Below are 27,730 nucleotides of genomic sequence, written 5' to 3'. Positions count from 1 at the left end.
AATCTGCATATTGGGTTATTTTTCTTTTTACCTTACATGTGTCATTCATATATGTATTCTTTTGCATATGCAAAATTTTTCATAATTAAAAAATAAGGATTTTGTCATGTCATTGAGTGTAGTGGGGATAAAAGAAGATTGAGGCCATTTAAAAAGTACTCTACTTCTCTCTCTTTATCTTGTCCTTCCTCTTCTCATTGCACTCCTTTCTCAGAGAAGGAAAGCTCTTCTTTTTGCCAAGGGTAAAATAAAATTCTCTTTTAACTGTACATTAATATTTCAGGAAGTTTTAAAGGTGAAAAATAAGTCAAATGTAATTCAAGCATTCTTAACACAACATTTGGTTTCATTTTTGAATAGAACTTTTCTAGGAAAATGCCACATGCATAGGTATTTAAAAATAATCATAACAGACAACACTGCTGCAGACCACAAGGAGGGAGCGCGTCTAAGTGGGCTGCAACAGTAGGCACCAGCAGCCTGAGGCCCCCTTGCGATTGCCCCCACAACCAACGAGGGACCCCACAGGACCACTGTGACTACAAGGAGGGGTCCAGGTCCAGTCAGTAACAGCTGACAGGGTTCCTGGTTGGTGCAGTCTAAACAGCTGCCCCCCACACACCAGTCACAGCAAGTGGAAGCAGCGACTAAACTCTATGTCTATGCGGAGGCACAAATCCACGCCATCAAGCAGTATGAAAAAATCTATTAAATCTCCAGAACAGAGAGAAAATGATAAGCACCCAGAAAACAATCCCAAAGACAATGAAATCTATAACCTAAATGACGATGATTTCAAAAATGGCATTATTAAAAAACTCAATGAGTTAAAAGAGAATTCAGATAGACAACTCAATGAGTTCAGGAGCTATGTCACAAAAGAGCTTGACACTATAAAGAACCAATTAGAAATACTGGAGATGAAGAACACAATAGAGGAGATTAAGGAAAACCTGGACTCTCTGAACAGTAGGGTCGATAATATGGAGGACAGAATTAGCAATTTGGAGGATAGGAATATAGAAATGCTGCAGACAGAGGAGGAGAGAGAACTAAGACTAAAAAGAAATGAAGAAACTCTCCGAGAATTATCCGACTCGATTAGGAGATGCAACATAAGGATTATAGGTGTACCAGAGGGAGAAGAGAAGGAGAAGGGGGCAGAAGGCCTGTTCAAAGAAATAATAGCTGAGAACTTTCCAAACCTGGGAAGAGAGATGGAACTTCATGTGACAGAAGCCAATAGATCTCCAAACTTTATTAACACAAGAAGACCAACCCCAAGGCATGTAGTAGTGAAACTAGCAAAAGCCAACAACAAAGAGAAAATACTAAGGGCAGCCAGGCAGAAGAAAATAACTTACAAAGGAAACCCCATAAGGCTATCAGCAGATTTCTCAGGAGAGACCTTACAGGCTAGAAGAGATTGGAATGAAATATTCAAAACTCTGAAGGACAAAAACCTGCAGCCAAGAATACTCTACCCAGTGAAAATATCTTTCAAATACGATGGAGAAATAAAAACTTTCCCAGATAAACAAAAGTTAAGGGAGTTCATCGCCACAAATCCTCCTCTCCAAGAAATGCTCAGGAAGAACCTCATTCCTGAAAAATCAAAAAAAGGAAAGGGGTTACAAAATCCAGAACAAAGGAGATAAGCAGAAGGACAGTAACACAAAGTAACAGCTCTCCATCAGGACAAAATGCAAAATAACTGGAAAACAAGTGATAAAATGGCAACAGTGGGCCCCGAGGTTTCAATAATCACTCTAAACGTGAATGGATTGAAATCTCCAATCAAAAGGCACAGAGTGGCAAGATGGATCAAAGAACAAGATCCAACAATATGCTGCCTCCAGGAAACACACCTCAGCCCCAAAGACAAACACAGACTCAAAGTGAAGGGATGGAAGACAATACTCCAAGCTAATAATGAACAAAAGAAAGCAGGTGTTGCCATACTTATATCAGACAAAGTAGACTTCAAAGCAAAACAGATAAAGAAAGACAAAGAGGAGCAGTATATAATGATAAAAGGGACGTTCCACCAAGATGACATAACACTTATAAATATATATGCACCTAACGCAGGAGCACCAAAATTCGTAAAGAAACTATTAACAAAACTAAAAGGAGACATCAACAGCAATACAATAATAGTAGGGGACCTCAACACCCCATTAACACCAATGGACAGATCATCCAGACAGAAAATCAACAAAGAAATTATAGAATTAAATGAAAAATTAGATTAGATGGACCTAATAGATATATGTAGGACACTTCATCCAAAAACAGCAGGTTACACATTCTTCTCAAGCACTCATGGAACATTCTCAAGGATAGACCATATCTTGGGAAACAAAGCAAGCATCAATAAGTTCAAGAGAGTTGAAATAATATCAAGCATCTTTCCTGATCATAATGCTATGAAACTAGAAATCAACTACAAGAATAAAGCTGGGAAAGGAGCAAAAATGTGGAGACTAAACAACATGCTACTGAACAAACAATGGATTATTGAAGAAATCAAACATTATCTCGAGACAAATGAAAATGAAAACACACCGTACCAAATTATTTGGGATGCAGCAAAGGCACTCCTAAGAGGGAAATTCATTGCAATACAGGCTCACCTCAATAAGCAAGAAAAATCTTACATAAACAACCTCAAATGACACCTAACGGAATTAGAAAAAGAAGAACAAACAAAGCCCAAAGTCACTAGAAGGAGGGAAATAATAAAAATTAGAGCAGAAATAAATGACATTGAAACAAAAAAGACAGTAGAAAGGATCAATGAAACAAAGAGTTGGTTCTTGAAAAAATTAACAAAATTGACAAACCCTTAGCCAGACTCACTAAAAAAAGAGTCTCAAATAAATAAAATTAGAAACAAGAGAGGAGAAATCACAACAGATACTGAACAAATACAAAGGATCATAAGAGAATACTATGAAAAACTGTATGCCAACAAATTGAACAACCTAGAAGAAATGGATAAATTCCTAGACTCTTACAACCTACCCAAACTGAATCAGGAAGAAATAGAGAGTCTGAATAGACCAATCACAAGTAAAGAAATAGAAACAGTAATCAAAAACCTCCCCAAAAATAAGAGTCCAGGACCAGACGGCTTCTCTGGAGAATTCTACCAAACATTCAAAGAAGATTTAATACCTATCCTTCTCAAACTATTCCAGAAAATAGAGGAAGATGGAGCACTCCCTAATACATTCTGTGAAGCCAACATCACCCTCATCCCCAAACCTGACAAGGACAACACAAAGAAGGAAAACTACAGGCCAATATCACTGATGAACATAGATGCAAAAATCCTCAACAAAATTCTGGCAAACTGAATACAGCAATATATCAAAAAGATTATATACTATGATCAAGTGGGATTTATACCAGGGACACAGGGATGGTTCAACATCTGCAAGTCAATCAGTGTGATTCACTACGTTAATAAAATGAGAAACAAAAACCACATGATCATCTCAATAGATGCAGAGAAAGCATTCGACAAGAGCCAAAATCCATTTATGATAAAAACCCTCAATAAAATAGGTATAGAAGGAAATTACCTCAACATAATAAAGGCCATATATGACAAACCCACAGCAAGCATCATACTCAACGGACAAAAAACTGAAACCCATCCCTCTCAGAACGGAACAAGACAAGGGTGCCCACTTTCACCACTCTTATTCAACATAGTACTGGAGGTTTTGGCCAAAGCAATTCAGCAGGAAAAAGCAATAAAAGGAATCCAAATAGGCAATGAAGAAGTAAAACTCTTGCTGTTTGCAGATGACATGATCTTATATATAGAAAACCCCAAAGAATCCATAGGAAAACTATTAGAAATAATCAACAGCTACAGCAAAGTTGCAGGGTATAAAATCACCATACATAAATCAGTAGCGTTTCTATACGCTAACAATGAACTAACAGAAAAAGAACTCAATCCCATTCACAATCACAACAAAAAGAATAAAATACCTTGGGATAAATTTAACCAAAGAAGTGAAAGATCTATACAATGAAAACTACAAGACGTTCTTGAAAGAAATCAACGACAACATAAAGAGATGGAAAGACATTCCATGCACATGGATTGGAAGAATAAACATAGTTAAAATGTCCGTACTACCTAAAGCAATCTACAGATTCAGCGCTATCCCAATCAGAATTCCAATGTCATTCTTTACAGAAATTGAACAAAGAATCCTAAAATTCATATGGGGCAACAAAAGACCCCGAATTGCTAAAGCAATCCTGAGAAAGAAGAACACAGCTGGAGGCATCACAATCCCTGACTTCAAAACATACTACAAAGCTACAGTAATCAAAACAGCATGGTACTGATACAAAAACAGGTGCACAGATCAATGGAACAGAATTGAAAGCCCAGAAATAAAACCACACATCTATGGACAGCTAATCTTCGACAAAGGAGCTGAGGGCCTACAATGGAGGAAAGAAAGTCTCTTCAACAAATGGTGCTGGGAAAACTGGACAGCCACATGTAAAAGAATGAAAATCAGCCATTCTTTTTCACCATTTACTAAAATAAACTCAAAATGGATCAAAGACCTAAAGATTAGGCCTGAAACAATGTCTTCTAGAAGAGATTATAGACAGTACACTCTTTGACATCAGCTTCAAAAGAATCTTTTCAGACACCATAACTCCTCAGATGAGGGAAATAATAGAAAGAATAAACAAATGGGACTTCATCAGACTAAAGAGCTTCTTCAAGGCAAGGGAAAACAGGATTGAAACAAAAAAACAGCCCACTAATTGGGAAAAAATATTCACAAGTTTTTTATCCGACAAAGAGTTAATCTCCATAATATACAAAGAACTCACACAACTCAACAATAAAAAATCAAACAACCCAATTACAAAATGGGCAGGGGATGTGAACAGACATTTCTCCAAAGAAGATATACGGATGGCCAATAGACACATGAAAAGATGCTCATCATCACTAGTCATCAGGGAAATGCAAATCAAAACTACACTAAGATATCACCTTACACCTGTTAGAATGGCAAAAATATCCAAAACCAAGAGTGACAAATGTTGGAGAGGCTGTAGAGAAAAGGGAACCCTCATACACTGTTGGTGGGAATGCAAACTGGTGCAGCCACTATGGAAAACAGTATGGAGATTCCTCAAAAAGTTAAGAATACAAATACCTTATGACCCAGCCATCCCACTACTGGGTATCTATCCTAAGAACCTGAAATCAGCAATTCCAAAAGTCCCATGCACCCCTATGTTCATCGCAGCATTATTGACAATAACCAAGTCATGGAACCATCTTATGTGCCCCACCAGTGATGATTGGATAAAGAAGATGTGGTATATATACACAATGGAATACTACTCAGCCGTAAAAAAGGACAAAGTCGTCCCTTTCACAACAACATGGATAGACCTTGAGGGTATTATGTTGAGTGAAATAAGCCCGACAGAGAAAGATGAACTCTGTATGACTCCTCTCATAGGTGGTAGTTAACGTATAGACAAAGAGAACTGATTGGTGGTTGCCAGGGGAAAGGGGGGTGGGGGGAGTGCACTAGGGCTGAAGTGGTGTACCTACGACATGACTAATGATGTAAACTGTAATTTCACAAGGATGTTAACTTTCATAACCTTAATTAAAAAAAAGGAAAAAAATTAATTTTTCTGTAACTATTTTCTCCAATAGAAGTGAGAGCAGGAGCCTTGGGTGTCTTGTTTATCATTGTGTTCAGTGTCTGGAATATAGAGTAGACAATCAATACATTTGTGCTTGTTGGATTGCTAGTTGTCTGTATTCAGGCTAAGTCTAGCTACTGAATAAAGTATGGTTTTTGGCAAGTTAATTTATAAAATAAAGACTATTTGCATATCCTAAAAAAATAAAAATTATCATAACAATAAGGAATATAGTTTTGTAGCCCCTTTTGTAAACCAAGCATTATAGTCTGTCAAATCAGCATGCTGTAATTCACTTGGTCATTGCCTTATTATGGAACAATTAGGTTGTTTAGAATTGGTCATTTGCTATTCATTGCATATCTTCATATATTTAATTTTCTTACGAATTATTTCCTTGGAATACATCCTTAAAAATAGTAATTGTATCAAAGGATTTAAACGTCTTTGTTGCTTTTGATGTGTGTATCAGCATTGTCTTCTAGCCACAGGATATGAGCTTACTAATTTCTACACAACTTCACTGGTGTTCCCTCTTTTGGCCGTCAGGGCTCTGTTTTATTGCTTGCCTTTGTCGCATATTCCACCTTTTTTTTCTGTGGATACCTTATACTCACTCTGTCCAAAATCAAGCTCATCAGTCACTCTCCGAACCAAGCTTTTGGCTTGACTTCCATCATTTCTGTTTTTAGTTTCATCGTTTTATCCAGACTTTAAACCTCCTTTTTTCACTTTTCTATTCTCATGGTTTGGGAGTTTTTAATCTTTGAAATATTTCTCAAATCTATCTTCTGTTCCATTCTCAGTAATATTTCTCTAATTTAGGCTCGCATTATCTCTTACTGGCATTATTTCAGTAATCTAACAAGTCTTTCTGCCTCCTTCCTTCTAATGTTAGGTAATTTATCATATGCACTGCTAACAGATGACTTTTTAAAAAGCGTGACTTCCACCATGCCACACCATGTCCTTAAATTTCAATGTCTGTTGAATCAAGTACAATGTCCCTGACTTGACATTTAAAGTCCTCAGCCTCTGCTTTTCAAACTGAGAGTCCCAACCAATTTAATTGGTCCTGAAGTCAATTTAGTAGATTGCTACCAGCACTTAGGAAAAAAAAAAAGTATGTCAGAGTATATGACATCTATTCATATTTTATGAAATTTGTTTCCATGTATATATATATATATATATATATATATATATACACACACACATACATAACATAAACACATGTACCTACATACACTGACATGTATGTGCATTCTTTGTTGTGATATAAAACGTTCCTTAATGTGGGTCACTGTCAAATGAGTTTGAAAGCATTGTACTACAGTGTAGCTTCAACGTAATTAACTTCAGCTGTACTCTTTCCCAAATTTTTCTCCTAGCTAAAGCAGAGCGCTCCTATCACAGAATGCTGGATCCTTCCCAGCTTTGCTCAACATGCCATCTTCTCCCTGAACCTTTCTATCACTGCTCCATCCCAACCTGAAACACCAAAAACAGAAAATCTGGATATGATCTTTCCTTGTTTTTCTATACCCTATAGCATTTTGTTTTTTTACTGCACATTTAATAGAGCACTTTTTTTTTTAGGAATATTTGCCCTGAGCTAACATCTGCCGCCAATCCTCCTCTTTTTGCTGAGGAAGACTGCCCCTGAGCTAACATCTGTGCCCATCTTCCTCTACTTTATATGTGGGTCACCTGCCACAGCATGGTTTTGTAAGCAGTACATATGTTCACATCCAGGATCCGAACTGCTGAACCCCTGGACCAGGAAAGTGGAGCAATGAACTTAACCACTACGCCTCCAGGCTGGCCCCTCCCACAGCACATTTTTATTATCATTTTTAATAGATTGCAAGTCCCCTGTGGGCATAGACTTTATCATATATGTCCTTTCATCCTCATTTTAGTATAGTATCTTCTAGTTAGAAGATAATTTTTAAAATTTATTTAATGAAATGAAGACTTTATAAACATGAGTGTGCATTAAAACAATATAATTTCCTGTTTTAAAAAGTGATGTTTGTTGTAGAAATTTTGGAAACTACTGATCAGTAAAATGAAGAAATGATAATGATGGCAAAAATAAATATTTGAGGTCTTATTAAATATTTGCCAGACATTATATTAAGTACTTAAAATGGTTATTTCATTTAATTCCCACAGTTAACTATGAAGTCGGTAGATATCATTATTATCCCCCAATTTGCAGATGCAGTGGCTAGAAATGATCCTGATCTCATTCATCGGGAGAAAATTGCTATTGATATTTTGTTGTGGTCCTCCTTTTCTATGGATATGTATACCTTTTTTCCACAATAATGTAGGAACTGTTATATGGACCACTTCTCAGTTAAATACAGATGGTGAGCATTTCAGATCATTAAGTAATAATTCTTGTACACTAAATCGTTGAGTTTATAGCTAAATTGCTTTTAGTTACCCACACAGAGAAAAAATTTTTAAATGTACCAGTTTGATATAACATTTCCTTGCTTACTACTGAGACTGTACACTTTTTTCATTTTTATTGGTCATATGCCTGTTATATGAGTTGAGACTATTTTTTCCAGTTTTTCATTTACCTTTTGATTTTGTTACAGTATTTTTGGAGATTTTTCTTCATTAAATATATCAATCTTTTCCTTTTTGTTTTCTCCCTTTGGTATCATGTTCAGAAGAGCTTTCCTATTCAAAGATGATTTGTTGTTAGTGCTGTCAAGTTGATTCTGACTCCTAGTGACACCATGTACAGCAGAGTGGAAGTCTGCCCGGTCTTTTTGTGCCATCCTCTCATCTTCCAGGGGGCAGTATATCAGACAGTGCTCTGCTGCTATTCATAGGGTTTTTATGGCCAATTTTTTCTGAAGTGGATGGCCAGGTCCTTCTTCCTAGTCTGTCTTAGTCTGGAAGCTCTGCTGAAACCTGTCCACCATGGGTGACACTGCTGGTATTTGAAATACCAATGGCATAACTTGCAGCATCACAGCAACATGCAGCTGCCACAGGATGACAACCAACAGACACGTGGTGTGGTTCCCTAACTGAGAGCAAACCTGGGCCGTGGTGGTGAGAATGCTGAATCTTAACCACTAGACCACCAGGGCTAGCTCAAAGATGATAGATATTCATATTATCTAGATTTTATTTTAATACTTACATGGTTTCATTTTTTTTTTAAGATTTTACTTTTCCTTTTTCTCCCCGAAGCTCCCAGGTACATAGTTGTGTATTTTTAGTTGTGAGTGCTTCTAGTTGTGGCATGTGGGACGCCGCCTCAGCATGGCTTGATGAGCAGTGCCACATCTGCACCCAGGATCCGAACCTGTGAAACCCTGGGCCACCGAAGCGGAGCACGCAAACTTAACCACTCGGCCACGGGGCCAGCCCCATGCTTTCATTTTTTCAAAATTAAAATAGTATTTTATATTGTTCAATGATTACTCAGTATAAAACATTTTTGATGAAATTTTTTAACAATGAAGTGAAATCTTCCATAACCTCATGTCCGAAGAGTTATTAAAATTTTGGTGTATGTCCTTCCAGGACTTTTTCTTTGCATAGAGTATCACAATTTTGGGATCATACAAATATATTCTATAGTTTTATATCATCATTTTTAGTAATTTCAGAGTTTTCAGTTTATATTTAGCTTATATCCTATTGTTGGACATTTAAATTGATGTTCAGCTTTTTGTTGTCATAAATCTACAGTGAACACTCTCGTGGATACTCAGTCCCTCACTTACCTCTTTAAGATAAATTTCTAGAAGTGAGATTCCTGGGCCTAATAGTAGTATATTTCTAATTGTTTTTAAGTTTTTTTTTATTGAAGTAGCGTTGATTTATAACATTATTTAAATTTCAGATGTACGTCATTATATTTTGATTTCTGTGTAGACTACATCATGTTCACCACCCAAAGACTAATTACCATCTGTCACACCATACACGTTTGCCCTTTTACTCCTTTCCACCTCCCACCCTCCCCCCATCCCCTCTGGTAATCACTAGTCTAATCTCTGTATCTATGTATTTGTTTGCTGCTGTTGTTGCTTTTATCTTGCACATATGAGTGAAATCATGGTATTTGGCCTTCTCCATGTCACTTATTTCGCTTAGCGTAAAACCCTCAAGGTTCATCTATGTTGTCATAAATGACAAGATTTTATCTTTTTATATGGCTGAGTAGAATTCCATTGTGTATATATATATACCACATCATCTTTATCCATTCATCCATCAATGGGCCCTTAGATTTCCAAGTCTTGGCTACTGTGAATAATGCTACAATGAACATATGTCTTTTTGAATTAGTGTTTTCATGTTCTTTCGATAAATACCCACAAGTTGAATAGCTAGATCATACGGTATTTTTATTTTTATTTTTTTGAGGACTCTCCATACTCTTTTCCACAGTAGCTGCACCAGATTACATTCCCACCAGCAGAGTACGAGGGTTCCCTTTTCTCCACATCCTCTCCAACACCTGCTATTTCTTGTCTTGTTAATTATAGCCATTCCGACTGGCATGAGGTAATATCTCATTGTGATTTTGGTTTGCATTTCCCTAGTAATTAGTGATGTTGAAAATCTTTTCATGTATATGTTGGCCATCTGTATATCTTCCTTGTAAGAGTGTCTGTTCACATCCTCTGCCCATTTTTTAATCAGGCTTCTTGTTTTTTTTTGTTTCTAAGCTGTATGAGTTCCTCATATATTTTGTATATTAACCCGTTATTGCATATATGACTTGCAAGTATCTTCTCCCAGTTGGTAGGTTGTCTTTTCATTTTGTGGATGGTTTCCGTTGCTTTGCAGAAGCTTTTTAGTTTGATGCAGCCCCATTTGTTTATTTTTTCTCTTTTTCCCCTTGCCTGAGGAGACATGATATTCAAAAAAGATACTGCTAAGACTGATGTCAGAGAGTGTACTGGCTATGTTTTCTTCTAGGAGTTTCATGCTTTCAGGTCTTACATTCAAGTGTTTAATCCATTTTGAGTTAATTTTTGTGTATGGTGTAAGATAATGGTCTAATTTCATTCTTTTGCATGTGGCTGTCCCGTTTCCCAGCACCGTTTGTTGAAGAGACACTGTTATGTTCTTGGCCCTTTGTCGAAAATTAGCTATCCATAGATGTGTGGGTTTATTTCTGGGCTCTAGATTCTGTTTCACTCATCTGTATGTCTGGTTTTGTGCCAGTACCATGCTGTTTTGATTACTATAGCTTTGTAGTTTATTTTGAAATCAGGGAGTGTGATACCTCAAGCTTTCTTCTTTTTTTCCTCAGGATTCCTTTATTATGTTGAGGTACTTTCCTTCTACATCCATTTTATTCACAGTTTTTACCATAAATGGATGCTGTATCTTGTTGAATGTTTTCTCTGCATCTATTGAGATGATCATGTGATTTTTATTCTTCATTTTGTTAATGGGGTGTATCACATTGATTGATTTCTGGGTGTTGAACCACCCTTGTGTCCCTGGTATGAATCCCGATTGATCATGGTGTATGATTCTTTTAATATATTGTATTCAATTTGCTAGTATTTTGTTGAAGTTTTTTGCATCTATATTCATCAGTGATATTGACGTACTTTGCTTTTTAAATTTTTTTTATGTTTTAGAGATTGGCACCTGAGCTAACAACTATTGCCAATCTTCTTCTTCCTTTTTTTCTTTTGAGTTGCTTTTTCTCCCCAAATCCTCCCAGTACATAGTTGTATATTTTAGTTGTGGGTTCTTCTAGTTGTGGCATGTGGGATGCCGCCTCAGCATGGCCTTATGAGTGGTGCCATGGCCGTGCCCAGGATCCAAACCGGTGAAACCCTGGGCCACCGAAGCAGAGCGCACCAACTTAACCACTTGGCCACGGGGCCAGCCCCTACTTTTCCTTTTTGTGTGTTGTCCTTGTGTAGTTTTGGTATCAGGATAATGATGGCCTTGAATGAGTTAGGAAGTGTCCCATCCTCTTCAATATTTTGGAAGAGTTTGAGAAAGATAGGTATTAAGTCTTCTTTGAATGGTTGGTAGTATTCACTGGGGAACCCCTCTGGTACTGGACTTTTGTATTTTGGAAGGTTTTTGATTGCTGTTTTGATCTCCTTCCTAGTGATTGGTCAATTCAGATTGTCTGTTTCTTCCTGATTGAGTTTTGGAAAGTATATGGGTCTAAGCATTTATCCATTTCTTCTAGATTATTCAATTTGTTGGCGTATAACTTTTCATAGTATCCTCTTATAATCCTTTGTATTTCTGTGGTGTCCATTGTAATTTCTCCTCTCTAATTTCTGATTTTATTTGTTTGAGTCTTCTCTTTTTTTCTTGGTGAGTCCTGCTAAAGGTTTGTCAATTTTGTTTATCTTTTCAAAGATCCAGCTCTTAGTTTCATTGATTTTTTTTCTGTTGTTTTTTTAGGCTCTGTTTCATTTATTTCCACTCTGATTTTCATTATTTCCTCACTTCTACTCATTTGGGGCTTCATTTCTTCTTTTTCTGGTTCCTTTAGGTGTGTTGTCAGATAGTTTATTTGAGAATTTTCTTGCTTCCTCAAGTAGGCTTGTATTACTAAAAACCTCCCTGTTAGTACCACTTTTGCTGTATTCCTTAAATTTTGGCATGTTATATTTTTCATTTTCGCTTGTCTTCAGATAATTTTTTATTTCTCCTTTGATTTCTTCATTGACCCAGTAGTTGTTCAGTAGTGTTTTGTTTAATTGCCACATATTTGTGGCTTCTCCAGTTTTCTTCTTGTAGTTGATTTCTAGTTTCATGTTATTGTAGTCAGAAAAGATGCTTGGTATTATTTCAGTTTTCTTGAATTTATTGAGACTTCTTTTGTGGCCTAATATGTCATCTGTTCTGGTGAATGTTCCATGTGCATTCGAAAAGAATGTGTATTCTGCAATTTTCCGATGGAATGTTCTGTATATATTTACTAAGTCAATCTGGACTAATGAGTCATTTAATGACAGTATTTCCTTGTTGATCTTTTGTTTGAATGATCTGTCCATTTATGTAAGTGGAGTGTTAACGTCTTCTACTAGTATTGTGTTACTGTCGATTTCTCCTTTTATATCTGTTAATAATTGCTTTATGTATTTAGGTGCTCCTGTGTTGGGCACATAGATATTTACAAATGTTATGTCTTCTTGTTGAATTGTTCCGTTTATCATTATGTAATGCCCTTGTCTCTTGTTACAGTTTTTGTTTTAAAGTCTATTTTGTCTGATACAAGAATTGCTACCGCAGCTTTCTTTTAGTTTCTGTTTGTATGGAGTATCTTTTTCCATCCTTTCATTTTCAATTTTTGAGTGTCTTTAGGTATGAAGTGTGTCTCTTGTATGCAGCATATATATAGGTCTTGTTTTTTTATCCGTTCAGCCACCCTGTGTCTTTTGATTGGAGCATTTAGTCCATTTACTTTTAAGGTAGCTATAGATAAGTATGTACTTATTACCATTTTGTTACTTTTTTCTGCATGTTTTTGTACGTCTTCTTGTTCCTTTCTTCTTCTCTTGCTTTCTTCCCTTGTGATTTGATGGCTTTCTTTAGTTATGTTTGAGTTCCTTTCTCTTTATTTTTTGTGTGTTTATTATAAGTTTTTGGTTGGTGATTGCCATGAGGTTCACATATAGTAATCTATGTAAATAGTAATCCATATTAAGTTGATGGTCTTTTTAAGTTTGACCTCTTACTAGAAGCCCTACACTTTTACCTCCCCACTATGTTTTTGGTATCATATTTTACCTCTTCTATTTTTGTGTATCCCTTAACCTCTTATCATGTAAATAGAGAATTTTAGTAATTTTGTTTTTTAACCTTCATATTAGCTTTATAGGTGGTTGATCCACTACTTTTACTGTATATTTGCCTTTACTAGTGATACTGTTTTTGATAATTTTCTTATTCTTGTTTGTGGTCTTGTCTTTTCCACTTACATAAGTCCTTTTAACATTTCTTGTGAGGCTGGTTTAGTGGTGATAAACTCCTTTAGTCTTTTGTTTTTCTGGATAACTTTTTCTCTCTCCTTCCATTCTGAGTGATCACCTTGCCAGGTAGAGTATTCTTAGCTGTAGGTTTTTTCCTTTCAGTGCTTTGAATATATTCTGCCACTCCCTTCTAGACTGTAAAATTTCTGCCGAGAAATCAGCCAATAGCCTTAGAAGGTTTCCTTTGTATGTAACTTGTTGCCCTTCTCTTGCAGCTTTTAGAATTATCTCTTTATTTTTAATTCTTGACATTTTAATTATAATGTAGCTTGGTGTGGACCTCTTTGGGTTCATCTTTTTTCATACTCTCTGTGCTGCTTGTACCTGGATATTTGTTTTCTTCCCCAGTTTAGGTAAGTTTTCAGCTATTATTTCTTCAGATAAATTCTCTGCCCCTTTGTGTCTGTCTTCTCTTTCTGGGATACCTATAATGTGGATGTTAGTATGCTTGATGTTCTCCCAGAGGTCCCTTAGGTTATCCTCATTCTTTTTAATTCTTTTTTCTTTTCAGCTTGGGTGATTTCCTCTACTCTTTCATCCAGATTCTGATCCATTCTTCTGTGTCATCTACTCTGCTGTTGGTTACCTCCAGTGAACTTTTCATTTCCAGTATTGTATTCTTCTGCTCTGATTTGTTCTTTTTTATATTTTCCAATTCTTTGTTGAAGTTCTCACTGTGTTCATCTATTCTTCTCCCAAGATCAGTGAGCACCCTTATGACTATTAGTTTGTACTCTTTATCAGGTAGATTGTTTATCTCTTTTTCATTTAGTTCTTTTTCTGAGCATTTGTCCTATTCCTTTTTTGGAACGTATTCCTTTGTCTCCTCATTTTGCCTACTTCTCTGTGCTTATTTCTATATATTAGGTAGATCAGCTATATCTCCCAATCTTGGAAATGTGGCCTTACGTAAGAGATGTCTTATGGGACCTAGCAACATGCTTCCCTACATCACCCGTGCCACGTGTTCCAGGAGTGTCTCTTGTGTGGACTGCATGTGCCCTTCTGTTGTGGCGGGCTTGCTATTGCTATGTGTGCATGGGTAGGTCAGGCTGGCCCCAGGCTGACGGATTGTAAGTCTAAGCCACATGCAGCAGCTACGATCACTTTATTGGGTGGGGTAAGCCCCAGAATGGCTGCCTGTGAGGTCTAATAACACACAACTACTGCTGTTTTGCTGTGAAGTGAGTCAGGCCCCTAGTGTGGCTGGTTGCTAGGCTCAGGGGCTCACAGTTGCTCCAGGCCTCTGGTGTGGCTCACTGAGGCTGTTGTCAGCTCTCTTTTGGGCAGGGCAGGCCTCTGGCCAGATATGGCTATGCTGCGCTGCAGTACACAGCTGCCTCAGGAGTACTGATGGGTAGAGCTGACCCCAGGCACAGCAGTGCAGGATTGGTTCAGGCACTGGAAGGTGGGGCAGGGTCCATGTGGCTGTTGATGATGGTTTGTGGCACAAGTCAGCTGTGGGCCCACACACCCTGCTGCAGAGGTCCCACAAGCCCTGCCTATGTGGGCCCACAAGTTTGCTTTCCTCTTGCCCCCTCTACCTTCCCCTATCTTTTTCCCTTTGATCCTTAGTCCTGCTAGTAGAAGACTCGTATGTAAAAGCTCATTCAAAACTGTTTCTTGGCAGAAAAGAAACTGTTCATTTAAGTCTTAGACCAAAACAAGTTAGAGTAAGTGTAGTAGACCAATAAGCTTCCTGTTTTTGTCTTCTTGCCCTCCCTAGCCTGGCTGGAGGATAAGATTTGAGAAGGACATTCTGTCTTTTGTGTTATTCTGGTGACTATCCTTAAGCAGTCCTTATTTTATTGATTCCTTCTGAGGCACACAGCACTGGACAGTCTTCCAACCCAGGTTTTAACCACATTTCTGTCACTAAACATGTGATTTTGGCCAAGTCACTTTATCTTTCTGGGTTTCAGGTTCATTGTCTGTAAAAGCAAAAGAAAATATTGGACTTGGTGTCTAAAACCCTCTGCCTATGAGTCAAGTGTCGCTTTCCAGCCAGTGCATATTGACTCCAACCTTACTGTAATAGACTGGGGCTTTGCTGGGGAGGGGGTGAGGGCCATATTTAAAAATAATGCCCCATCTGGAAGAGACATACTTTGTCATCAGCCTGTCTTATTCTTCATTAAAGAAAAATCAAACAAACAAAAACTTGTCATTTCTAGTAAAATAGACATTTGCATTCGTGTTTAGAGGGGAAAAAAGCCATCTCTCTTAGCTAACAAATGTTTTTTCAAAGTATAGCCACTTAAATTAGTGCAGGATGGATTAACATGTGGCCATTATATTTACATTATCAAAAAGTATGTATATATGTATCAGCTCTAAGTTGTTTTTCTCTTTTGGATTTTTAAGATAGAGTAATAACAACAGCTTGTTACAGAGCACTTTTAATAAGTTTATTCCAGGATAGAAATATCATTTCAAAGCCCTGATATTGTTCTAGGTTATGTTTATAGTTTGAGATTAATCATAAATATCTTATTTGCCTGCGCTGTACATAATTATAATTATATAATTGAGTAGAAGTGGAAATATAGTCAACAGTTTAAGGTTGCTTTAGAAAACGAATTAAAATCGGGATTTTTCTTCTTAAACTTTTCACAAAGGATATTGTAAGCCAGAATTGGCAGAACTATATTAGTTCTAAAATAGTGTTTTTCCTCTTCAGGAAGTAGTTCTAAAAGATGGAAGAATTGAAAGACTAAAGTTGGAACTTGAAAGGAAAGATGCCGAAATCCAGAAACTAAAAAATGTGATCATTCAATGGGAGGTTTGTATTTATTTACTGTAAACTAAAATAATTCTATAAATCTGCACATTTTCTGTTTTTCTTATGTGTAAGTGCTTAATATTTGATTCATAGAAATATTGTTTCTGCTATTTAGGTTTTTAAACTCTTTCATTAATTATATCTAATCTAAATGATAGTATATTTTTTATCATGGTAAAACATATATAACATTAAATTTGCCATTTCAAGTTTTTAAGTGTAAAATTCAGTGGCATTAAGTCCTTTCACAGTGTTGTCTAGCCATCACTACTATTTCCAGAACTTTTTCCTCATCCCAAACAAAAACTCTGTACCCATTAAACTTCCTATTTCCCCTTCCTCTGCAGCCCCTGCTAACCTCTAATCTCTATGAATTTGCCTGTTTGAGGTACTTCATTTAAGTAGAACGATATATTTGTCCTTCTGTGTCTGACGTATTTCACTTAGCATAATGTTTTCAGGGTTCATCCATGTTTTAGCATGTATCAAAATTTCATTCCATTTTATGGCTGAATAATATTCCATTGTATGTTTATACCACATATTGTTTTCTGTTGATGGACACTTGTGTTGTTTTCACCTTTTGGCTATTGTGAGTAATGCTGCTATAAACATTGGGGTACAAGTATCTGAGTCCCTGCTTTCAGTTCCTTTGGTACATACCTTATAAGAGGGGAATTGCTGGATCATATGGTAATTCTATGTTTAACTTTTTGAGTGACCACCAAAGTGTTTTCCACAGCAGCTGCACCATTTTACATTTCTACCAGCAATGCATGAGGATTCCAATTTCTCCACATCCTTGCCAGCACTTGTTACTTATACAATTTGTTTTAACCACAAACCTGCCTCTTTCTTCCTTCCTTCAGCTTTTAAAAAAGTCTCTTATTCATCTCAAGTATCATTCTTTTTTGACTAATTTTTGTTTACTCAACAATTATTTATTGAGTGCTTGTAATATGCCAGGTAGTTTTCTTGGCCCTGTGTATGTAATAGTGAAAAAATAAATCAAGTTCCATCCCTGATGGTTCTTACATTTCCCTTCCTATTCTACTCGTGCCTTTAAGAATCATCCCTGCTAAAACCTTTTTGGACTGCACCCACCCATCTCCCATAGCTTTTTCTTTGTCATTTATGTTATCCATTGCTTTTGTTGAGCACTTAGCATGTGCTAGGCACAGGGAATACAAAGATGAGTTAGCGAGAAGCTCATAGTTTAATGGGGAAGATAGACATGTAAATAATTGCAGTACAATGTATAATTTATAGTTTAGATTTGACAGAGTCCTCCAGAAGCACAGAAACAGGAATAAATCAGTTGCTGCTGTTGAAAATTGGTAAGGATTTCACAAAAAACATAGTTTTTCTAAATAGAATAGCATATACAAAGGCATGGGAATGGTAAAAAGTACTTTCTTGCTGACATTTCGAGACATAGGAAGTTGTAGAAGGTGAGATTGGAGATGTTAGTTGGGGTCAGAATTTGAAGACATTTGGATTTTAGCAAAGAAAGGGCAGTAAAGGTTTTTAGAAGGGAAGGGAAGTGGAGTGAAGATAGCCTGGTAACACAATTAACAGGTATTGAGTGTAAGAGGAAGAGCACATTTTGAACTGGTTTGGTGAATGGGAACTAATAGATCCCATTTTGGACATGTTGAGTTTAAATGGCTGTGGATGCATGCATTGATGTTCAGGATGCAGTTGGACACATGGAGTCACAACTATGTGTATTTAACTTAAGTGCTCTCTTTTTCATGAAATTAAAAGTACTAATAAGGGCACTGTATATTTCATTTGTACTCTTTATTATAAATTACATTGTACTAGGATTTTATACATTTAAGTTTTTGTAGATATATTTACTATTCAAGGTTGTATATACAAAGCTATATATGCTGTTTTTATGGGCAATATAAAGAGTTTTCATGGGTAATTTTGCTCGTTTGTAATTTTTGCTTTATGGGCTGACTTTAGCCCCTAAAGGCTAGCATAAGAGGTGCCTCCATGTACATTGATATGGACCTTGGACAAAAGGCTTGAGCTAGGGATAGAGTTTGGTGAGATAGTGACATTGATTGAAGCCCTGAGATTGAGAATTTCATAGTGGATATGGTTTCAGATTCACAGTAGATATATTCATAGTAAATATGGTTGTAGTTCACTGTATATGTTTTTCCCATCATATTTTTATGTTTCCATCTGACTTATCTCCCTCATTCATGTCTAAGCTTCTCAAAACTCCTACTCCCTCATGTTTACTATGGTGCTTACTACTTCCGTTTAGTGTATTGTCTGCACTACTACTCAGTAACGTCATTGATTCATCCTCAGGGATAGTATATTTAGTAAAAGCCATCTTCATTGGACTTCACAAGAAAGATTTTTGAATCTGGCAATTTCTGTACATATCTGTGTACATATTGAGAGGAGAAATGACAAGTTTTTTATACTGATCTGTTTTCTCCCTCTGATCTCTTATTTTTCTGTAATTAGTAAATGTATTATTTTCTCTAATGTATTAATGTATTAAATATTTATAAATAATTCAGAGTGCTTTATGTGTTGAATACGGGTAGCATAAGAGGAAAATTCCCCAGAATATGGACGTTAATGTGGGAACACAATTCCTGTTGTTTATAAATGTAGAATTGTGTCATTTATGTAGTTTGAGAAGAAGCTAAGAGACATAGAAAAAGAAATCGAAAAAGAATTGAAGAATATTTCAATAAATTACTAATTCATGTCAGCCAAAAATTAATTTAGCAATATTTGGTTAATGAAGTAACAAGAGATTAGTAAAGCCTTAACTGAGAAAATACAGAACTGTGCTGTACAGTAACCACTACATGTGGTATAAAATTAATATACCACATGGATTTTAAATAAATAAAATTAAGATTTTTAATTTTTATAAATAAAAATAAGATAAAATTAAAAATTTTATTAAATAAAACTAAATAAAATGTACAATTCATTTTCTCAATCACACTAGCCACATTTCCAGTAGTTAGTACCCACATATGGGACAGTGGCAGATATAGAACAAATACAGAAAGTTCTGCTACAGTACTCGATAATCCTGGTATAGAGCTCTGAATCAATTTTCTTTTTGTTTTCATCTCATTATTTTGAATTGTATAAGGGTTTTATTTAAGGAAGAAAAGAGAAAGACTCTTCAGGAAAACTTAATATTATCCTGAATTTTTTCCACTTTTATCCCTCTCTTCTTTATTTTTCAATCACCGATAATATTAATTTCTACTATTGTACCAGGGATTTAATTTAAGCAGTAGACAGTTCCAAATACATTTTCCTCCATCTAATTTCTTACAGAAGTAATTTATGTCTTTGAGCAAGCTTAGAATTCGTAGCTCCATAAATTGAGAGTAAGTCATTAATTATATCATTTACCTTTTAAAAATTAAATCTTTTTTCCTTGATTATTAGGCAAAGTATAAAGAAGTAAAGGCAAGAAATGCACAGTTATTGAAAATGCTTCAGGAAGGTGAAAGTAAGTGATTTGTGTGTTTTTAGAATTAAAAGTTAATCTTTAAAAAATTTGAAGATAATTTTTCAAGATATATGATTTATCAACTCAACAAAATAAAAAAGTTTCCCAAAGTGATACAAACTGGACTGTTCTTGATAATTTTATTATTACATGTCACTCTTACAGCACCTTAGTATTACACAAGTTTGCAATTATTCAGGTAAGAGAAACTCTTGAAATTTCACTTCTTATAAATTATTGGACTACATTTAGAGGGAAAGCAAGAATAACATTCGCTTACGATTCTGCTTTTTAATTATTAGAGGAGAAGGGCTATCATCATTTTAGGTTTTCCTTTTCCCCTCCCCCACTCTTCATGCTTCTGCTGCCACTCTAAACTTTCGGCAATAGGTCACTAGCAGGAAGACAAAGAAATCAATAAAAAATGATTAGAAATAATAAGATTAGTAAAGATGATGTTATATGAAAACCCCCCAAATCAGTTGTAATCCTGAATATGTATACCTAGTGACTCTTACCTTGAAAGTTCTGTGAAAATGTTTCATTCAGTGCACAAAAGGAATGTGTATTAATTTTGCAAAAGAAGATTATAAACCATAAAAGAGACATAGAGAAAGACATGAATAAATGAGAAAATCTTCTAAATAGACAAAATTAAGTGTAATAAACAATTTTCATTGTTAGTAAATGTTAATGAAATACCAAATGTAGCTCATGTGAGTACTGTATAGCACTTAATAAATTAAGAAACTCACCTTGAAGAATAAGTAAACAGGATACAAAAAATTGTTTCAGATATGAAGATATGGGAGTGGAATTGTCCAACCAAAATTTAAACTATATTATTAAATAAGTTATCAAAACAATATGAGTAAAAACCAGAAATCATGTCCAGTTTAAAAGAATGTATGGTTTTGAAGTAGATTCAAACTTTATGACTTTATTCTTTTTAATAATATAACTATAACTTAACTATTATACAGCTTAACTGATGAAATAGAAGTTAAAGAGTAATGGGGAAATACGTTATTTGGACAATTAGATATCAACATCCTGAGATTAATTTAGATCTCTACATGTTACTGAGCTCCATGTGGATAATTTAATGAATAAAATTATGAAAATAAAATAATTGTTTACAAGATATATTTCTAATTGAAGAAATTAAGGGTATCGTTGGCTATTGGATGTATGATTTTTAAATATGTAAAAAGTAAAAATAAAGTAATATTCCTTACTTAACGAAACATTTGTGAAAAGTGAGAAAGTTAACTAATAAAAGCTTACTCTCAAAAATAGATTAAAAATGGCTACCAGTAAATAACATCAGTGTCCATACTCCATACTATAAATAATCCAAGTAGAAGAATTTTACATAGGACCACTGAAAAGTTGAAAAGTGGTCCTATATAGGACATGAGAAATACAGTACCTTAGAGTACACATCCTCTAGCATTTTAAATATAAATGTAAATACAGTCAGTTCTGTTATAATGCAACATGTAATGTTGCATGTAATGTGTTCCTAAAAATATAATGTGTTCCACATATAATGTGTTCCTAAAAATCACCAATCTCTGCAAAATCACACAGTTAAAACCATAAGGTTTATGGGGAAAATGGAGTTGGGGAGTATACAACACTCAAAAACTTAGTCAGTGGCACATTAAAAAAAGATGGAAACAATAAAAACAGCCACACAGTTTTATACATGTGTAAATGGTTAAACACATAAATGCTATAATAAATATAGCACTTTACCTTGAAGACAACCTAAAATTTCTTGTAGAAGTAGGCTTCACAAGGGTTACAGCTTGTGTGTTACTGTTAAGTGACGGAAGAATGGAAAGTTGGTGTGGTTCTTAACACACAGTGAACTGAGATAGCTTGTAGATATTTGAGGTGTGTGTGCATGGGTGCAGTTTTGTGTTCATGAAATTGTGCTTAAGCAAATGCAAAATTTGTGTTATGTTTAAGTTCTCTAATGTATCAGTTTCGTTGAAACAAATACATATTTTCAAAACAAGCTATAGAAGAACTGACTACAATTGAAATATAATTCTTAAAAATCACTAGTTCTCAGTGAGTGTATTTAATTCTTGGGATGGAGGGTAGAAGGTATAATTTGTAGAAGTTCCCAAGTTGATTCTTGAGACGCTATGATTTGTTTCTTTTCACCTTATTGGATATCATATTAAACTATGAAAAATAAATTTGAATTACAGTGTTATATTGGTAGAGCTGTGGTGATCAGTACTCATATATTTGAACAATTCCTCCTTTACTAATTTTATTACATTTGTACCTCTTCAATATCTCCTAGCTTGTTTCCAAAGTTGAGGATTTAGATTTTCATGAGTTAGCTGTTACTATAGGTTAAGGAAGTTGTCAGCCGTGTAGAGATTTGTAAAGTTTAGGAAACATAGGGGCCAAATATAGATCTCTTGCTTCCCCGAAGAGAGAAAAACCTCCAGACAAATGAATAGTTCTAAGAGACCACAGATGTTATATTATCAGTTATGATCTTATGAGCTACATTTATTTGAATGCTTTATTGGTATGTAAAGTTGGACAAAAATAACTTTTGTGGGCATTATGGTATGTTTGCCCTGACAATTTAACAAAACAAAACAAACAAAAACACTCTACATTTTTTAAAAATCTTGCTTTAAGATTAGTCAGGGTATTTAAAGTTTTTTCCCTGTGTGAAACTTTTAATTTTCTTGTGTCCTTGTCCTAGTGTAGATGGAAAAAACTAATCTTCATTATATTTGTACAATTAATATTTTAACACCACAGATAATGTAAAATTTCAAAAGAAAACTTCTGTAGTGATAATAATGATTAGAATTTACCAGTTAAAAATAAGAGCCATGGGGTCAAGAAATACATTCATTAAGTATGAGGACAATTAATCTTTGTCTGACTGGTCTGCTGTCTTGGTTCACTAAAATACTGTTAAAATATTTGAGTGATTGAAAAGATTATAGTGCTGTTTTTCCCTTTTTGTCAGTGAAAGATAAAGCGGAAATACTTCTACAAGTTGATGAATCGCAAAGTATCAAGAATGAGCTAACTATACAGGTAAGGAAAACCGTATGGGACTGGTTTTCTTAAGCTGTTCTTTAGTCCTGAATTATGAAATTTGACTAAACAAAAATACAGCCCATCAACACACTGCAAGAAAGTGATATAAATTATGCTTCATTATTATTGTGTAATAGAAAATTAATGAAGATTCTATTTACCATGCTAAGGGAGGTAGGTATGTCATGAAGAATAGGGGAAGACGGGGTTGTGTTTTAGTTGATGTAGACTATGAACACAGAGATAGAAAGGGCAGCTAGAACTTACCCTGTTCATGGAATTGATTTCTCCCCTCCGCACACTTATTATGTGGTCTTCTCTAAGAACAGTGAGCTTGTCCTATCTATCTTTAATTTATAGCTGAGTAAAATGACTAATTGAAATCGGGGAGGGGTTCTTCTCTGATGCTCATTCATCTAGTAGTCAGAAATCATCATTGTGAATAAGTCTCAAGAATGAAGAGTATGTGCCTGAAAAGAAAAAAGGAAGTCTTTTTTTATTAAATATTTTGTTATAGGTGACTTCACTTCATGCTGCATTAGAACAAGAAAGATCTAGAGTGAAAGTATTACAAGCAGAATTAGCCAGATATCAGGTATGATTTTATAATTTTGAAGGTGTTTTCATTACGAGTAATACATTTGGGATAGATACTATGTGAGCATAAATGCATTATTTTATTCTTAGGCCAAAATTTATTCACCAAACATTAATAATTTTGTTATTATTGGTCATATAATTTACATTTTAGAAAATGTTCAGGTTATTCTAGATATTGGTATATACAGCAGTAACTTAAGTAATTCAGAAAAATCCTTGGTGTACTATGTAGATGACATGACATACATGCCATTGAATCATATTGAGGGAAGGCACACAGTGACATTTACCCCATTATATAATAAGTTTAGTCACTCAGGTACAGCAGTTATCTTCTAGGTATCTTCATTGTAAAGATATCTTTTCCCCTTTGTAATTAATAAATAATATGTGGAGTGATACTTTGAGATTATGTGATTATCCTTTTCTTTTTACCCAATGGTTTCAGTGTCCATTGATGATATTTGTCAGTTATTATTTTGGTGGTTGCAATATAGTGATTTTTCTGATTCTGTCATTTCTTCTGCGTGTACAAGCTAGAATTCAGCATTTTTTTCTGGGTGAAGCAGTAAAAAGATATCAGTGCTTTGTTTCAGTATATGATATGTATATGTGTGTATGTGAACACACACACATATATATATTTTTGTATATACATATGTATGTGTGTCTAAGTCATGATATAAAATGCATTAATTAATGTGGGATCAGAGTTAAAAAAGTTTGAAAGCCATTGGTGGCCTAGAGAATATAAAAGTTGTTTAGCTCCTACTTTGACATCTCATCAGTCCAGGAAGGAGAATTCCATTTGCCTGGAAGGCTTTGAAAAGGATCCTTGAATTTTTTTTTTTAATCTTGTTGAGAAGCAAGGTAAGAGTTTTAACCTGTATAACATTGGTACCTATGTATAGTGGTTATCTAACTTAGAAAATTTTTTGGTAAATTTATTTTAATTTTCTTGCTATCAGGAAATAAATCTTGTTTTTAATACATGTGATTACATATCTCAGGCCCCATGTAACATCTTAATACTTTTTTTCTCTGAACGAATCTTTGTGAAACTTTTGTCTGTTCAGGAGTGAATAATGGCATTCTTAGACTTGACTTTTTTTTTAAAGAAAGTTGATATAGAAATGTTTTTGACCACCAAGAGGGAAATTACAGGCATAAAAAGGATGAAAGAAACAAAGAGAAGCTGCTAACATAATTTAATGAGTCTGGGTTCCATGTGTCCCTGATAGAACCACCACTTTAAGAAATGCACTTCCCCAGACAAGTAGTTCCCAGGCTTGACTGATCATCAGAATTACTTGGGAACTTTTTGAATTGCAGATTGTTTGGCCCACTCCTGGTAATTGTAAATAAATAGGTCTTGTTCAAAGCCTGGACATCAGAATTTAAAAAATATTACTACTTAGGTGATTCTAATGATGAACTAAGTTTGGGTACCATTGCTATAGTTTATAAAGATGAAGAAAAAACTATAAAATTATTGTAAGATAAATACATCAAACCATTATTTATAAGTTTAAATGAGGGATAGAGTAGTTATGGATGATTTTAATTTTCTTCTTTGTACTTGTACTTTCCATATTCCTATAATGAATATTTGCTTTTTAAATCAGAATAAGGAAAAAAATGTTATGTTAAAAATAACTAATGTAAAATATTTCTTGTCTTTTAAACTGCCTTTCTCTTTCCTTGGCTCAAGTCAAATACCATACATGGAGTTTCATTTGGAGCAAATTAAATACAGATGTGTATATGTCACTGAGCAATATAAAAAGTATAACCTACTTTTCAACCCGGTGATGAACAAAATCAGCTTTCTAATGCTGTCTAATATGAACAAGACTAGATAGAACTTGAATTAGAAATTGAATTACCCAAAAGAGTAATGAATTACCAAATTTTCTCATCATACAGAGCAAATTGTTTATTTTAGTATTGATCAAAAATTTTATTTTTAAATAAGTCTGGGACAGTCCAAATGAGCTCTAAAAAATAAGATATTGGGTAATCTTATTAAGTCAAGACTAATTCAAGTAGAAGTAACTGTTTTCTACAACCTATTTTAATCATTTGTAAAAATAATTTAGTGGTACTCGCATCCAAATTTGCAACAAACTCAGAAAAGAAATTTCTTCCATCTTCTACCCATAATGCCTTTGGTCTCATATAGTCTTAAAATGAAAATGCCCCCAAATGGTATTTCCTAAATAATTTGCCCTATTTTTCTTTACAGGGTGGCAGAAAAGGGAAAAGAAACTCTGAATCCGACCAGTATAGGTGATTCCATTAGCCTTTGGGTCAACACAAAAGTTAAAACTTTCAGGGTTTTGCAAAAATGTATATATTTAATGCTGTGCAACTGCTAAACTATGCAGTTTTTGTTGAAGAAACCTAAAACAATTAGCTCACTAACAGTCTATAGTTTTATGTCCTTTTGGCTTAAAGTGGAAAGAAGAAAACTAGAACTCCAACAGAACTCAATGATTATTGTTTACTATCCATATTTCTTATCACTTTAGTTTTTCATCAGTCAATAAAACTAATTTACTCTTCCATTAATATGTTTGAGTTTTTAAGTTTCAGAAACAATGTGAAAGTATTATTTTTGCTTATAGCACGGTCAGTTTAATTGGATCATCTAAGTTCAGTGAATATTTACTCAGCACTTTCTGCATGCTAAACCCTATGGGACGTACAAGATGAGTGAAAAATAGTAGCTCAAGTAGCTTCTGCTCAGGGGAAATAGAAGGTGGGGGTGGGTAAAGACAACAGCAAAAAATTACCATACAGATTAGACTGTGATATCACATTGTTTAGAAATTGAGAAAATTTGCATGAGATAGTTTTTGGAGGGTAGATACCTTTTCTATAAATTTATTGAGAGGCATTCCAGGCATAAAGAACAAAATCTGGGCTGAGGTATTTGTTTAAAGAACACTCTGGCTTGACAGAAACGTGACACATTGAGCACAGAGAATGTTGATGTGGGGGAGAAATGAATGAGAGACTTTTCACTGCTATAATCAATTACTAGAATAATTAGTAGTTTATAGGGTTAATTTTTTTTTAGTGTACTCAGTGAAATACAAATATGATTCATTAAATTACAGAGGGTTTTTGGTTTTATAACAAAGATGAGCACATAAATACTGGTCTTGGCCTCCAAAACCAGCATTATATGAAAGATTCTACTTCATGACACTCTTTGAAAAAAAATACTTAATGTCATCATTGCTTGTGTGTCTGGCTTCTTCCATGAAGTTACATAATCCTTGCAAAGAACTGTGACTTATTATTCCCTATATTCCCAGCACTTTGTCCTCTATGTGGCATAGAGTAGATTCTGAAGAATTATTTGTTTGATTAATTAATAAAGTGATAATACTTTTTACCTAGTTTTTCTCTAATTTTACCCTTGATTAAGAATAGATACCATCGGAACCTAATTAATTCATTAAATATATATGGTAATATTCCACGATACCATATTTTTCAACCCCATGATGAACAAAATCAAATTTCAAATGCTGTTTCAATTACAGTTGAATTACCCAAGTAGTTAATGAACTGATTTACCAAAGCATGCTATATTATTATCTGCTTTTGACTGTCTACCTGCGCATTATCCATTTGGTACATTATCTAGTATCTAGCACAGTGCCTGGCACATGGTAGACACTCAAAAGATAGGCCATTTTCTACTAGTGTATTGGTTTAAAATCACCTGGGCTCATAGAAAACCTTATTAATCATCTTCTCTTGTGTTGGGTATTCTCTAGATTACTGTATTCATAGCTCTGAATTCTTTTTCTTAGATTGATGTATCCCCTTCTATTGATTAATCTGTTACTTCTAGGCCAATATATCAGTTTCAACTGGGAAAGCTTTATCATGTAAGAGAGAGAAAAGACAATTCAGTCGTCAATTGGAGATTTCTTCCATTCCATTAAGTTGATTTCTCAGGCATTCTCTTTTAATAAATATCATTACTTAGATTATTTTCCATTTCCTGGATGCTCA

At 34.8% G+C, this 27,730-nt stretch overlaps 1 protein-coding gene across 11 annotated transcripts in view; it reads left to right on the top strand.

Moving 5' to 3' along the window:
* GKAP1 (G kinase anchoring protein 1) overlaps positions 1-26,269 on the top strand; it is an 88,954-nt gene extending 62,685 nt beyond the window's left edge. For 8 of the 11 annotated variants that reach the window (XM_070590842.1, XM_070590836.1, XM_070590838.1 and 5 more), the window contains 5 exons: positions 16,399-16,500; positions 19,948-20,011; positions 23,025-23,095; positions 23,616-23,693; positions 25,944-26,269. In XM_070590842.1, coding sequence (XP_070446943.1) covers positions 16,399-16,500; positions 19,948-20,011; positions 23,025-23,095; positions 23,616-23,693; positions 25,944-25,991 — 363 coding nt within the window. In that variant the 3' untranslated portion in view covers positions 25,992-26,269. The remainder of the gene's footprint in view (positions 1-16,398; positions 16,501-19,947; positions 20,012-23,024; positions 23,096-23,615; positions 23,694-25,943) is intronic. The other 3 variants (XM_070590840.1, XM_070590835.1, XM_070590841.1) reach the window with 1 other exon arrangement.
* Positions 26,270-27,730: the final 1,461 nt, after the last annotated feature.

Source organism: Equus przewalskii, chromosome 22 (assembly GCF_037783145.1).
Source record: "Equus przewalskii isolate Varuska chromosome 22, EquPr2, whole genome shotgun sequence".
Taxonomy (NCBI): domain Eukaryota; kingdom Metazoa; phylum Chordata; class Mammalia; order Perissodactyla; family Equidae; genus Equus; species Equus przewalskii.
Note: the sequence above shows the minus strand (reverse complement) of the source record. Positions and strands in the feature narration are given on the sequence as shown.